Raw genomic sequence first — 16,461 nt, forward strand, 5'->3', positions numbered from 1 at the left:
CCGCCGCCGCCCAGATAAAGTGGCTTGGTGGGCCGCATGTTGGACAAGCCTGGTGTACACAGTCAAGCTCTTATCTTTCTCTAAAACTGCAAAGTTTCAAGAAGTTAAATGAATAAAGGACAAACAACAAGAATGCACTTTTTGTAGAAAACAATGATTAAATCAAGCTTCCTGAACAGTGATTTAAATCATGATTTCAATTGATCTGAGGCGCTTCAGATAAAATGCCCCCGCCACCATTTTTAAGCACAGGGACACTGATACACAGACATAGGAGGCTGCTGGAGCACAGCAATTGCCACGGTCTAGCAGACTTGATTGAGTCTTCTCCAACGCACTGGAATTCCAGTGCGTCGGAGCAGCCTCTGCGTTTGTGTATAGGTGCCCCGAGTGCCTAAATTTAATAGGTTAATCAGTATTTAGGGAGCCAATCTAAAAGCAGCCTTATTTTGGAAAGGTGATATGTACCTGCAACTTTCATTGATTTTAACAGAAATAAGGATGAATAGGAAATTCTGACATGCAGGGCCTTTAAATACAGCTGCTTTTAACTTGCATCTAAATATAAAACCAGGCAATCCTTCACAAGAGAAGGCTGAGAGGTGATCTTGTGGTTGCCTATAAATTCATCAGGGGAGGGCAGCAGAGAATAGGAGACACTATTTACTAGGGCACCCCCTGGAGTAACTAGGAGCAATGGCCACAAAGTGATGGAGAGCAGATTTAAGTCGGACATTAGAAAGAACTTCTTCACAGTAAGGGTTGCCAGAATCTGGAATGGGCTTCCAAGGGAGGCGGTACTCTCCCCTACCCTGGGGGGTCTTCAAGAGACTGGACAAGCACCTAGCTGGGGTCATCTGACCCCAGCGCTCTTTCCTACCCAGGGCAGGGGGTCAGACTCAATGACCTACTGAGATCCCTCCTGACCCTAACATCTATGAATCTACGAATTAAATTTGGAACTTGAGTTTGAAAATGATGACCTATATCTATACCATTATAAAATACTGTGAATACGGTGGGGGAGGAAAACTTTCTGCAGCATTCAGTATCCTAGAAAGGATCAAGTTGATTATTTTAAACTATGCAGTTGCACAAACAAAACAAAAACGGTCTGTTAACATACAAAAATTAGAATAAATGTTTAGTGGTGGCAATTCTTATTCATTAAAGAGGCTGCCAAATCTGGTATCAGAAAGATGTCTTTCTTAGAGTGGAGCAAATTACTTTCATGTCTTTTTGAAGTATAGAATAGAGGTCACATTTCTTTGGAACAGTAGGCATGTCCCATAACATCATTTTTCCTGCATTTTTCTTTTAAATGCATTGAAAAGAAAAAGAAGATGGATCTATACTCTCTAGGCTGTATTTAGCTATGTTTAAAGAATCTGACTTGATATGCCCTAGAAGAGTATACAAAGGCTTGCTCAGAAAAAAATTAAAGTAGTTTTTGAGTTGAGAAAACATTATTAGGCACTTAAAAAAAAAAAAAGAGAGAGTTTCCCTGTGGTAAAATAATAATTAAATCTTATTTAAAATTACCACATCTAATGGTCCTTTGTGAGCATAAAATCTACTGAAAAAGTTGGTCTAACAAAAGATATCAGATTTACCCAAAGAACCTTGTCTGCCTACTGAAAAAGTAAGCATTCGGTAGAAAAATGCACTTCCTCCCACAATCTGAATTTTGTACAATATTTTATCATCAAGTTATAAACTACTATGAAAACGTAATGTAATGCACTGAGATGGTCCAGAATGCTGCTAAAGGAACACTAACAATCACAGAACCAAAGATGACAGGGCTGGAAGGAACCTTGAGAAATGTTCTGGTTCATCCCTCTGCCCCATCACAGGATCAATCATATCAGCACAGACGTTTGTGCAGTGTGTTCTTAGAAAACCCTCAATGAGGGTGAATCTGCAACCTGCCTAGCTGAACGTTGGAATAGATCACCTCTACAGTTAAATTTTCTTGATGTCTATACTTTCTCTCATTAGAATTTAAATCCTATTGTGTCTCATACCATCTCCTTCGGGTACCTGGAGAAATTCATAACTTTATTCTTCACAGTACAATTTTATATTTAAAGACTGCTTTCATACTGCCCTCTTTCACGCTGTTCTCTTCAGTCTTCTCTTTTCTAGACTAAAACCCAATCTTTCAATCTTTCCTCATAGGTCATGTTTTCTAGACCTTTGACTTTTTGCTCTTATCTGGACTCTGACTGCCCCACACCTTTCTTGAACACAGTGCTCCAGCTGATGCCTTACCATTGCTGAATAAAGTGGAAGCATTATTTTCTGTCCTACACACAATATGCCTATTTGAATATCCTCAATATATGGATTTTTCTCCCCACAACAGTCAGACACGAATGACTTCTGTTCAGTTTCTGATTCAGTATCTCCTTCAGATGCTCTTCTGTAGAACTGCAACCTAGTTAAACATTCTCCATTTTGTATTTCTGCAGCTGATTACTCCTGCCTAAGTATAGTACTTTGCATTTTACCGAATTGTACCCTATTTATTTCACTCTTTACAATTTGTCTGTTGAATTCCAGCCCTGTTCCCCACAGTGCTTGCAACTCCCACCTACCCCCAGAACAGTATTACCTGCAAAAAGTTCATAACAATACAATTTAATGCAACTAAAAATATCAGAAATAAAATAGCTTTATTTTTAAAGACAAAGTAATCTTAGCTGAATAAAAATCAATGTAATAGCCAATGGGGCTATTAGGCAATGGGACAGGATTAGTCCTTGCTACACAAGAGACATGTTCAGAAGTAAGATTTCCAGAAGATACGACTGATATGGAAAGAAGTATCTCAGGAAGGCCCCAATATTTTAAACAGGTCTCTTCAAGACACCACAAAAGTAATCTAGGTTTATTTGTATTAGCCAGCCTGAAGTAGTTGAACTAGGTAGGTGGAACTGATGCAGCACAATGCTGCAAGCAGCTCCTATGAGGTACAGAGCACCTGTACTTTCTCCTGAGAGTTGAGAGCATTTGGTACCTCAAAGATCCAGACTACAATATGGGCAAAGACCAATCTACGTGAGAATAAACCTCAACTTCTTGGTTGACTGACAATGTCCATTGCCCCATCTAAAAAGCTCTCTCTTGATTGTCCTTTTCAGGGTTGGGCTTACAGAGAAAGCTCTCTTTCTTTTGATGGGAAACTCTTCTACTTCAGATGTTTTGGGTTTTTTTTTCAAACAACCAAATGAAAAAAAACAGACATTAGTTTTAAATATCAAAAAAGGGAAAACATCTTCTAGAAATGTTTGTTTTGAAACATGCAAATTACATAAAGGTTCTTTCTTGCAAAGGCAGGCAAGAGGATGGAAAGGTATGAAAAATGGTAGAACACAAAAAATACATTTGATCCTGTAATCTACGTGTTGACAAGCTGTTGGGCTCCATCACTCCACCAAACAGTAGATACTTGTCTTAGATTCTTCTACTTGCCTGCTTTCATCAGATTAAGCATCTGGGATTTAATTTAACAGTTTCAGCTTTATTAAGCTGTCACAAGAGTGGCCCCGCTTTGATAACAGTAGCTGCTCCAATTATGGCTTGGTTTAGGGTTGACAAGTATAATGATTCATTCGTGGCACATGAGAAGCAATAAAAGGTTGTTTTGCATTACAGCTTTAAAAATGTGGGCACTTTTTTCATTTAATTTGTCACTTAGCTTTTGCTAAGAGGACATTTAAATTGCAGTAAAAGGCAAATGGGGCTTTTAGTTTAAATGTAATCCCCATATTTAAATGATCTGTAATGGCATAGTGTTCGAGTGGGAACACTATTGTTTCACAGTGGGCCCTGATGGTGACATGTGACATTTGTATTCAGGTCCTGTATTATCCATGTGGCTAAAGGGCTTCCAATTTCATTTCACAGCCAGAAGCCTGCAGAAAACACCAATTAACTTGCAGATCCCATTTGCCAACAAAACTCAGCCTCTTCGCGATGTCTGGCATCTGGCAGTGCTCAGCATTTAATTCCAAAGGACAGCCTTGCAGCAACCATGATCTCTGTACTGGTGCAAAGTCAACTTTCCCCCTTTTATTAAGAAAGAAAATCTTTTCACATTTGTTGTCCTAAAGCAACTTTTACTTCATTTTGGATGAATGACTATTACAGAACTATTGCTAAAGTCATGTATGCTTGTACAGATATTTTTACAGAGCAGAAAGAAGCTTGACCTACCTTCTCTTGTAACCAGAGAAATCAGTGCAAAAGGCAAGTAAGTATTTACTCTGCACTTCTACATTCTTTATTTTATTGAGGCAATTTATTAAATAGTGCACAAAAGGGATTTATATAATATAATCATACAATCAAGCTGCAGTACTGCAGTTTTGTTCAGTAGTCAAACTTAAAAAAAACCCACAGCACTTGGAATTTACCCACCGAGACACCATTTACACAGTATTAACTTGAAAAATTCCAGCTCTGAACTTTGAAAAATGTAACCATTTATCACTGCTGTAAGTTAGATGTGTTGATGGAATTTAAGAATGATGGTTCATTCAAAAGTCACTTCAGGCACTATTACCAATGTTTCCAGCATCACCAAAAATAAATAAATTGCACCATAATTTTACATTTCTATTTTGACCTACAACCATAATCCTGACCTCCCTAATGCAACATATTTTAGAAATACTGAAGACTTCAAAGTAGCTTTTATTTTTAGCATGTTTTTTCCCTCTTTTGTTTGAGGGAGAAAGGGGAACAAGAATAGAAGAATTTGATGTAAAAATGACTTCTAGTCTAACTATCCCTTCATTCAGAAGCAATTAAACACACCTATTTAAAACTTCAGACTGTAAATTACTTGCATAACCACTCTAGTACATTGCACTGACACTTTAGGGGAGGACTAGCTTGAACTCATTACGTCAGGATATGAAAAGTTGACTAGTTTCAACATCTCCAAATGCACTAGGCCTGATTCTAATTCTACTGAAATAGGTTCATCATAAACTTCAAATGGGAGCAGAAGCAGGGCTTCATCCCAATCCAGGTTACCCTTATAATTACCCTTCCAGGACCCACTGCAATGCAGAAAACATTATTAATGTTTTAATGAAAGGCTCATTACTCAAGTGACCCAGGCAAGGAATGAAACTTAAAAGTTATTACCATGTGCTTTAAAACATATGCCAAAATGAAGCTGACAAAAATGTCCATATGCCTAATGGTTGGCAGGATGCATATTAAAAGTAAGCTTTGCTTTATTAGAACAGAGCCCATACTTAGACTCTACATATGTTAACATTTCACAGCGACAAAGCAAAAGAGGTTATATGATCTTTAAAAGTAAGGGAGAGCTCAATTAACATGTTATATCTATTTTCTAAACAGACATCCATATCACTGCTGATGCTGGAAGTGTTTTCTTTATATAGTTAAAGAAAAAATCTATTCTGTAGATACTGTGGTCAAAACAGATTAACTTTTTGCATCTGTTCCGAGTAGATATGCTCAAGGAATATTACAGTTCCTGGAATGTTACTGCTAGTAACCCAAATTAAATAAGTATAAAGGAGGAATCATGTCCCCACCACCTTTTTATTTTAGGAGGCACAATAAAACCTATTAACCCCTTAGCATCTGTACAAGTTCCCCCTTGTCACTGCTGGCCAAAGGAGACAGTCGATTCTCAGTATTATCCTACTCTTCACTCCTGGGATCATCATTTTTTTTCTGGCTTTCCTAACACCTGCTTCTCCTTACATGCTCATGTCTCTCTCTCAGGCTGGGTCTCCACTTGGAAAAAAAGATGAATTCTTAAATTTAAATGAGCTGAAATCAAGTTAAAATCTTACTGAAGGCAAGTTGGTAGTTAGTAGCCAGATTTGAGAGGGGTACTATTTCTGATCAGTTACAAACTGTTAGAGAATATTTTAAGCATTGGTGGAGAGAACACCATTTATTTGTGGGGGTGGGGAGGATCACCTAAGAAACCAGAGAAGCCTTATTTATCACCCAGTCCATCTGGTGCTGCAGGCAGAGGGCAGACCTAACTCAATCAGCAGGGCTCACTCCCTCTTTTTATGTTGTACACTTCAATATCATTGGTGAAAATTAGCAAATTAAGTGCAGATCAGGACTGAAGGGCTCAAGCAAAATTCAGGATTGGACTACTGGGCTTGTTTCAGATGAGAAAATTTATTGGCTGAGCAAAGGAATGACTTGACATTTCTACCTCCTGTGTGTGGCACCTCCTACATTCTGTCCAGCCAAAATAAGATTGTCACCTTTGTTCAGTCAAAATTACTTTAAGCAGGCTTTCTGGTGCTGTACTGCAGAAAGATGCTGCTGCCCCCATCTTCATATCTACAGGAGAAACTGTAGATAAGCAACTGATAAAACAATGAAGAGATGACAGCCTGCTTAGACGATTCAGCAACAACACAGAGATTTCCTGGCAGTACCTGGTAAATTTGCTTATTATAGGGTCATGGATAGATAGAGCCAACTTCTCTGCCCCTCCCCTCCACATGCCAGCTGAACTCACACCAGCAACAAGAGATGTGACCCTGTAATTTTACACATAGCAGATTTTTTCTTGATTAACTCTTTTCTTCAGCAAAAGATGCTTTGTTTCCCCATCATCTCAAGGTCAAAGAACCCAAGTCACAGATCTATATTAGAAAGGACTTCAAAAGGCCACCTAGTCCACCCCATGCACAGAGTCAGAATATGTATACCGAGAGTCTTTGACGCATATCTGTCTAACCTGCTCTTACAAGCCTCTAAAGGACTAAATGCAACAACCTCCCCATGTAGCTATTACATTACAGATTTCCCTTATAGACGGACATCTTTCCATCCAAATATACAACCTAACTCCTCTTCCCAACAAATTAAACCAGTTACTACTTGTCTTTGCCCACCAACACATACTGGAAACTTTTTTCTATTAAAAACATTGGACAAGTTTTACTACATCTCCTCCATCCTTTTTTCCCTTTTCAAAGCCTCTTATTCTTGCTACTGTCCTCTGCACTCACTGAAGTGCATTAGACATCTTTCTAAAAGTTACAGTCCCTAACAGGCACTCTATTCCAGCTGAGGCCTCAGCACCAAATAAACAATTCCCTCCTGTGCCTTACATGTAATATTTGTGCCAATACATCCCAGAAAGATTTGCCTTTTTGCAGCTTTATTACACTGAATCAGTTTGTGGTCCGCTATAACCACCAGAGCCTGTCCTGCACTACCGCTGTCTACCCAATTGCTCCCCATTTTGTATTTAAGTATGCAATGCTTCATTCGCAAGCATAGTGCCTTCCACTTACATTTACTGAATTTCATCTTGCTGATTTCAGACACTCTCTCAGATTTATCAAACTTATTTTGAATGCTGCTCTTTTCCTTTTCAGTACTTGCCACTGCCTCTCTGTTGAGGGATGGGGTTATAACAGCTGCAGATTTTAAGTGTATTCTTTATTAAATCATCCAAAATTAGTAAACAAAATATCCACTAGAAATGGGCCCAGAAAGAATTTTTTCAGAATCCCCCTTGAAGCACCTTCCTAGTCTGACAGCAAACCATTAAGTACTTTTTGAGTGCAGTTTATAAGATAGCTACGCAAAAACCTTACATGGACTTCATCTAGATCAGGGGCGTCTAACATCTAAGCAGCTGAAGGATGCATGCCACACAGAGGCTCCCTTCCCATTGCAACACACCTCCACCCAGTACTGCAACAACCCTGCAGGGACACGTCTCGCCTTCTCCCTCCCCAGCAGTGTACATCCATGTGCGCACACCCCACCTTGAGCATCTTGCAGTGCCACACTTCCTGGGGTAGGTACAGAACATGGAAGCTGCAAGAGAGATGGGGAGCCCTGTTGCAGCTGGAGTGATATGGGCAGGTGAAGCCAGATGGGAGCCCAGGAGTTGCAAGGTAGTCTATCACATGGCACAGGTGGCCTGTGGCCACCAGCTGGACAGCCCTAATCTAGATCATATTTCTCTAGTTTGCTTATGACCCTGTCATACAAGCCTTACTGAAGCCAAGATATCACATCTACCTGCTTCCCCCACTAGCCAAGTCATCCTGTAACAGAAGGAATATTATATTGTTTTGATACCCTCTGTTCTTGACAAATTTATGCTGGCTGTTCCATGTCACTATTATTCTCTAGCTGCTTAAAAACAAATTGTTTAGTCACCTGTTCCAGCATCTTGTTGGGCTTCAAGAATTAAAGTCTACAATTCTCTGTGCTCTCTTTTCCCCTTTGTAAAGACAGATGCTAGGTCTGCCCTTGTCCAATAATCTTGGATGTACCCAGTCCTTCAAAAGTTCCTAAAATAAATTACTAAGGGTTTAGAGCAGTGGTTCTCACCCCATGGCCCTCATTTGGCCCAATCAGCACACTGCTGCAGCCTATGTGACATCCTGTTAAGACATTCTTAAATGAATACATTGCAAGTAAGTTGTGTGGCTGCCACAACCCACAACACACAGAGCTGCAAGTGTGGCCCACTACAGCAAACAGCTTGACAACCATTAGTTTAGAGACTGCCTCAAGTACTTCTGGGTGAAACCACAGCAAAGTCTGCCAACTTGAATGCATCTACATTATCAATATTTTTAACCTGTTCTTTCTTAGTTTGGTGTTAAGTATTTGGACCAATTAACTTTCTTGATAAAGACTGAAGCAAAGATGGCATCAAATACTTCATTCTTCCTATACCATGCTATTTGCATTACTCCCTTGTTAAGTAACAGAAACACTTTTCTTTCTAATGTACCTGTATTTTAGCACATACCACCCCCACTCCCCACCCCCAACCTCCCACAAATAAGACACACACCTTGTTTGAGAAGTTAGAATAAAGAAAAGAAGATTTTTCCACGGCATAGGCTCAACATGGCTGAACGCTGGCCCCAGGCAGGAGGGGCCAAGGCAACTCTGTGTCACTCAGTCTCTAGCTGCAGCCTCAGAATGGCAGTAGCTGTGACAAATATAAAACTGCAGAATTGATAGCAGTTTTTGGCTGCTCAGACAAAAGCTACTGATAATTCAGCAGCAACTGTGACAAGAATAAAATTAACCGTGACCCTGAAGGATGCACTGTACCCATCCCTCCTGGGCTGGGAGAAGCACAGCACATGGCTGCCATATTTTAGCATCCCAATGCTACAATCCCAGTGCAGAAATCAGCTTCCCTGCCTAAGAAACACCTGACCATTTTGGAGAGCTGATTTTTTGTGGGGAAAGGTGCCTATGGTATCTGAGTAAATGTGGTATTTAGAGAACCTTTTATGTCCCCTGGTAGTTGTAACCTCATTTTAAGTTCTAGCTTTCTGGATTTTAACCCCAGGTGCTTTTCTGTACCTCTATACTCATCCTTGGTGCTCCTATTTCCATTTTTTTTCTTTTTATTAGGACAGAAATTCACACCATTTACATTCCCTGCAACAGAGCAATTAAGCTTGCAGGGAACTCCAGCTCTTGTTTTTTAATCAATACCACTATAAGCCTGCATCCGCCTCCCCACCACTTTAACTATTGAATGGCTTCTTCATTTTATGTATGCATACATATACACATTCCAGGTTATTTTCATTCTGTGCATTTACCCAATTCATCCCAGAGCTGCCGATACTTGTCAGTCATTGCAGTTCCTTGTTGCCTCCAAAGTGACAGCCGAGGGTCAGCCATGAACTGTTCCGTTATCAGCGTCAACATGCGAGCTCCATTAGAGTCTCTCATCTTTAACATCTCTCGCACCTAGGAAAAATAAGTCCCTTAAGACGCATTTGAAAATGTATGAAAGTTTGAGGTTAAATGCATTTTATTTAGTCCTTCTTTCCTTTAAAGCAGATATATCTAAACTATTAAAATTATGGTCAGAGTGCAGACATCCCAAACAGCACACTGGACTGCCCAACTCCAAACAGTCTTTATTCCACTACTGTTCCCTCTGTCCTTCCTTGGACTCTACTCAGTCTTCCCTGGATCTACCCTTTCTCTGCTCCCCCAGCTCACTCCCAGTTCTCTCAGTGGCACTGAGCAGAGACAGCCACACCTGCAACAAAACAGTTACAAAACTATAGCATTAACCTGGGAATAACACTGACCCAATACAAGTAAAGGATGTTCTAGGGAACCAATCGCAGGCTATGGGAGAACCATAGGAAGTATCTGCACTGCAGCACTAAGACTGATTTTAGATCACTTAATATCTCACTGCAATTTTTCTTCAAGACAATTTTTAACAAGTAACCCACAGATGTTATAATCTACAAGAGCAATGAACAGGTTTCCAGAACCCTGAAGGGAGGTGGGTTGGTGAAGGCTGAGATGTTATTTCACTTTCTTACAGCAAATAAGCAAACTGACTTTGAGCAAACTAGTCTGTACTATGTGAAAAGTATTTATAATCAGTCTGGCTTTCATGTTCCTATGGTTTAACTTAGTTTATAGTTAACTATACTTTGACTAAGCAGCCAATCACATTTGGACTACCTAAAAGAAACTAGAAGGAAGACAGTTTAGGAATATTCAAACACAAGTCCTACCTTTGCAAAAAGCAAATTGAGCTGCTTCCCTGATCCATGGTATCCACCCTGGGAAAGGAAGAGTTTAACCTGTTCCTGGACCTGTTCTTCATCCAAGTGCCAGCAGTTTTCATCATCTATGCTAGCACCTGCTGTTGGGTCTGGAGCACCTACAAACAGCAAGAAAAACATCATTATGTTTTAAATAAAGGTCACAGGTTTATGGAAAAAAAATAAAATAAAAATCAAGCAGAGGAAGCTCAGCAGCACTGAGGAGCTGGCTGAATTCAAGTTCTCTCCTGTTGTGGATGACTCATTTACCATATATTTAAAAATATACTTTAAGTTAAGCTATTTCTCAATACTCCAAGGACAGTGTGTGGAAATAAGGAACCAATACTTGTAACAAAATTAAAAACAACATTTAGTTGCAAGATGTTTTACCATTAAAAATGGTTGTAGTAGTCTGCCATTGTTTTTCATTTTTGGTCAGTTTATATAAAATATAGTACATGATACCTGAAACAAGACTAGGTTTGAAATGTATAAATTGTGACACTACTTTAATAGAATAGCATTATGGGGTTCCACATTAATGATCCAAGTGAAATCAACATTTTTCAGTTGCAATGATATTTTCCTTGCCAAGACCACAAATTCAGCTTGAGGTCCTAGAGCCAAGCCAGGTTTTTTCCTTATAAGGAAGTCATCCACACAAGAAATCCTGTGGCATCTCTGCAACTACTGCCACCTAATAATGTCTTCAGTGAGTTCTATGCGATCCCAATATCTTCAATAGTGTTGCAAAGAGTCCATTACTAGACAAGAGCAAACAGCAGCTTTATTCCTCCTCACTCTGTATGGCAAACCAGGAGTAAAGAACAAAACATAGAACTTCAAAGAAAATAGAAGCAATTTTTTCACTAAAATAAGCAGTTAAAACTATGCAGGGAGTGAACCTGATGATTAAGAAGCATTTTTAACATAGCCTATGCCTTCACCACAAAATTAACTCATGTTATTTTCTCTCAAATGAACTCATTTTATTTATTAGATTGATAACCCTGCCACTCTGAAGAGGCTCATGGTTGCTTGGGCATAACAGGAACAGAAATACCTGACTCTGTTAGGTTAACTTTGCTCGGAATATTTTTGACAAACTCCCCAAGCTCATTTTGTGGTCACTTAGTTAAAGGAGAGCAGCCATGCTGAGAAACAACAATAGAACAGCCGAGCAAGGGAACTCAGAGGGGTGAAATATTTTGACAGCTGATTACTTGTGCTAAGTCAAGTTTTAGTCTAGATTCCTCATAGCCAGCCAGCTCAAGTTAAAAGCACCACCACCCTTGAAGCAAGGTACTGTGTGAAGAACTTAGGTTAGAGGCAACACTAAGAGTTACAACTCAAGCTGATATTGTGGTGACAAGCCTACAATTAAACTGCACGTTCAGGTCCCTGTTTAGACTGTAGCTTTAAAGACATGATGTTTGGGTTAAGTAATGTAATCTGATTAACCCCTTCTAGAATGCTAATCAAAGACAAAGCAGTTATACAACAGTGTGCTCCAGCTAACTGAGTTAAAATTTTAACTTAATCAATTCAGACAATTCTGAAAAACAAATGTTTAATCTCAGTTAGAGTTCTAGATGGTATAAGAGATTGAGTTGGGTAACATGAGCCAACTGTCCTAACACTGAATCCTAATCTATACAAAGCCTAAGTGTCTTGTAATAAGAGATGGTGAGATTTTAAAAAAATGTCATTTAAAAAGTTATCTAGATTGTTAAAAATTCAGGAAAAAAATAAGAATTGCCACTTAGATTCTATGGATTTAATCATTCATTTTTTGCCCCATTCTAACACTGCCATGTAGCTAAAGCATACATGTTGGAAAATCTGGTGAAATTTCTCCTTCTCCAACCAGTCATAACACAAAGTTGGAAGGCCAGAAAGGTATCTTGTATTCAGCTGCCAGTAGCTAAGGAAGACAGCATCTGAGAGATCAGGGAGGTTCTCACCATCTTCCACTTCAGATCTTAAGACTGACAATTTTTTCCTTAAAAAAAAAAAAAAAAAAAAAAAAAAAAAAGAGAAAGAAAGGAATGCCCCAAATATTTGTATCCAACTCCTGCTGACTTCCATGGGAAGCTATATAAATATGCAGCTTCTCTGAAAAGAAACGGAGCCCAAGATATAATGAAAACAAACAAATGAATATCTATCTCCTTTACTCGACTTCTCTCCTTATTCTTAACTTTAAAATGGGGTTACAAATTCAGTCAGCTACATGTAACACATGTCTATAGGTCTTCAGTTGCAGAAAACTAGATAAAAAGGGAAATCAGGCAGAACAGGCAGCACAGCTGTTATACAAACCCAACTCTGTAGTATCACTTTGCAAATAAGAGTTTAAATATTTCATTGCTTCAAAACATACATGACCTGTGAAATAATTAGCTATTTTAAAAATACTTATAAAAAAGTCTGTCTTTATTTTAGCTTAAACATGCTATTACCCAAAAAGCTTTATTTTTAATTTGTATTTGTAGATACTTTTGCTTACATTTAAGCAGCAGAAAAAGATCCATCTACCTAAGCCTCTGTATTTAGGGAAATAAAGATTCTTTCTGTAAGTGTTTTGGGTTTCTTTTGTTTTTGGTTTTGTTTTTTTTTTAAATCAAAAACGTATTGGTCAGCCTGTACAAGACCAATTTTCAACATGGTTATTGCTGATTCTTCAATAACAACATTCCATCATTTGAACAGTGACATCAGGTCAATCCAGGACCATACCAACACAACTACAGTCCTGCTGTTCTGATACTTCCAACAGCCTTCTGAAATAGTTTTCCCCATGGCACTGAGACACCGGACCCATTCTTGGCAGCAAGGTAAGAGAGCTACCATGTATTCTAATAATGAAGGCCAACAAAGGCAGCAGTTAAAAGTCCACACTCTCAGACATGGCTCATAGAGCTTTCCTCCAATGTGGGGATGCTCCACTCAGAAAACAGTTATATGCTATGCTCAGTATGTTCAAATTTCTTATGTAGTCTTGTTTCTAAAGAAATAAAATTCATTTGTTTATTTTAGTATCTGTCAGACAAGTGGATGTCTCTACAGATGCAGTTTTTACTCTTAACCAGTGGCCCTCAGGATCAGCATCTGAGTAAGTCTACCTAAGGGTGTAAAACAACCCGTGGAACTACTCATCTGGCCCACCCATCTATCAAAGTTGGGGGTAACTGTCAGAAAGAGGCATGGCCTGCTGCAGAATGAGACTCCCCAGCCCCCGCTGGACAGGGCTGTCCACAGCAGGACGGCAAACTCCCTTAGTCTAGTCTAATGCATCTTTTCACAATTAAAAGTCCTTCCCAGTTAGGCGTAGGGCACAGTGGCAATGCCATTTTGGAAAGTCTGAACTGCCACTACCAACGCCATACTTGTTTTATGGATAAAGAGAGTATTTTTTCTTGGCCTTTCACAACTGGTACTTTTCAAAATTAAATTGAGTGCCACTTCCTTTGTCCAATGAGTAGCAAATAAAGATTAAAAAACAAACCCACAAAAATTTCTTAATTTAATTCCAGTACAAACACCAATTCCTTTTCCCTATTTGTAAATTGGGGATAAATATTACTTGTGTGTTTCATAGGAGTACTGTGATGACTAATTAGTTCATGTTTGAATTTTGAAAGTGAAAAGCACCATGCAATTATATGAAATATAAAAACCTGTAATTAAATGGTGTCATCTTATAGACACTCCCATATTAATTCTCTCCATACCTCGGGCTTCATTAGGTTATCTATCAGATTACTGGCTGCATTACAAATACCCTTCACGTTCAGTATAAGATATGGACAAGAATTTGTCATATTGTACGAGCATTCTAATTTTCTGCAATTTTCCTAATCAAAGCAGAAAGACATTAGCAGTTTCTGAAAATGGAAATGCAATGTCACTTAAGGAACTAACTTTGAAAAAAAGATGCTTCTCTCAAGGGAGCATTAAGCCCAGAACAAATTACCTGTTAAAAAATAAACCTGTTTTCAACTTCCAGGCAGAAACAGCACCTAAAATGGTCATAGATTTCTAAAAAACATACTGTAAAAGACGATTTATTTTTTTTCATCATATTACTGTTTTGTTTACACCTTTTATATTAAATTCCACCTTGAATGTGGGTTAAGTGGGGGAAAACTTCAACCCAAAAGAATAATACTATTTTAATAAAACATGAAGCTCTGACTTGCTTTTCAAATTATATTTACAAATGATTGAGATACTTAGATTCTGGAAAAGGAAAAAAAGAAACCTACAGTGCAGACTACTTGGGAACAATCGACTGCTATATTTGATTGAAATATATATACTAGGCTGATTTTTAAAATGTATACCTTCTCTCCTCCCCTTGTCTGAATTCTAATAGCTTTTCTAATCTTAAGCAAAACCTTTGCAAATCATTCATTAGAAGTAATCTTTGTACCTGGCTCTTCATTCATACAATTACATTTATAAAAAAATATAAATAAAACTGTAAATGTTAAATCTCATTAAAGTATCATCTGATCTCTGCTTCAGAGGGGAAAGCCAGGAGGGGAAGGAGACAGGGAGATGAGGGGAGGAAGATGTGGAAAGAAAATTGCACATAAAGAGCTTGTGTTAATCAGTATTATACTGGCCCAAGTGCAGGGATGCAGCATACTTATGGACTCATAACAGTGTGGTAATTAACTTTTATAACCTTGGTGTAGTTCAAATTACTTTCAAAACACCATTTGAATTATATAAACCAACACAGATTATTAAATTAATAATTCATATGATACTATGCTTTAAATCCCCCAAATGCTTCAAACTTGCCCATAAATCTTTTCAGTAAACTTCTGATCTTTGGGTAGCACACAGTGTGCCTGCGGAACAGTACACAACTTCATAGCTATATTGCAGCCCATCTCTATTCATATCAGAATGAATAGATAACAGAAATTTCAGAAGATACAAGAAACCTCACATTAGGCAGGTCTAGATTAAGCTTCATTTTAATATTTTTTTTTTTTTTTTTTTTTTAACTATACAGAATAAACCTAGGAACATAAGTTATTCACCAGATCTTCCAAAACTTTCTATATTTACAATAACCGGGTAATCTTGCTATAGAGCAGTTAACATCCTCTTTGAATTTTCCTCAGATTTTTGACACTCCTAGATCTTCCTAGATCAGAGGCACTCCACAGCAATGCGTTCCAGTCTAATTATGAGTGATGTGTAACATACCTCCTTTTATCAGTTTTGAATCATAAGCCTTTCAATTTAATTAAAATGCCCCCTTATTCTTATGCTTCCCATCTCATAGAACAGCAACACTATCTTTTGAGATGTGGTAACCCAGCCCTGAATACAGTGCTCTACACAAATGGCCAACCACAGATTAATACAATGAGAGGGTAAATTTGTCTGTATGCCTTACAGCATGCCACTTATTATGTACTTTAGCACAATACTCAAATGAACAGAGCTGTTCACGGCAATGTCCAAACTGATGTCCAGGTTTTTGCGGAGTCAATTCTGCTAATTTAGAAGCCTGCAAATTAAAGAATAATTTAAAATTTGCCCACTAACATGCAGCACTCTGTATTAAATCAACACTAAATTTCACCCATTACTGGGTTGTGCATGCACCTACCCTTGGTTAGGCTTCAGAACTTACTCAAGCCTTATCCAGTTCTGATTAACCTAAATAAATGTCATTGGCAGTTTTTGCCAACAACTCACTGCTTCCCCCCTTTTCCCGCCCCCCACTCCAATCAATTTCATTAAAAATATGCATTAATCCTAATACAAAACATTTTAGGATGGGAGGGGGGGGAGTTGAGGGGGGCATTGAGACACCTCTTAACACCCCCCCCCCCCCCCCCCC

The 16,461-nt window shown here is 38.6% G+C and overlaps 1 protein-coding gene across 1 annotated transcript in view; it reads right to left on the reverse strand.

Moving 5' to 3' along the window:
- ZSWIM6 (zinc finger SWIM-type containing 6) overlaps window positions 1-16,461 on the reverse strand; it is a 149,200-nt gene that overhangs the window by 51,996 nt on the left and 80,743 nt on the right. Inside the window, 2 exon segments of the mRNA XM_025204027.1 lie at window positions 9,618-9,768; window positions 10,560-10,708. Coding sequence (XP_025059812.1) covers window positions 9,618-9,768; window positions 10,560-10,708 — 300 coding nt within the window.

The sequence above is a fragment of the Alligator sinensis genome, unplaced genomic scaffold (genome assembly GCF_000455745.1).
Source record: "Alligator sinensis unplaced genomic scaffold, ASM45574v1 scaffold862_1, whole genome shotgun sequence".
In the NCBI taxonomy this organism is placed as follows: domain Eukaryota; kingdom Metazoa; phylum Chordata; order Crocodylia; family Alligatoridae; genus Alligator; species Alligator sinensis.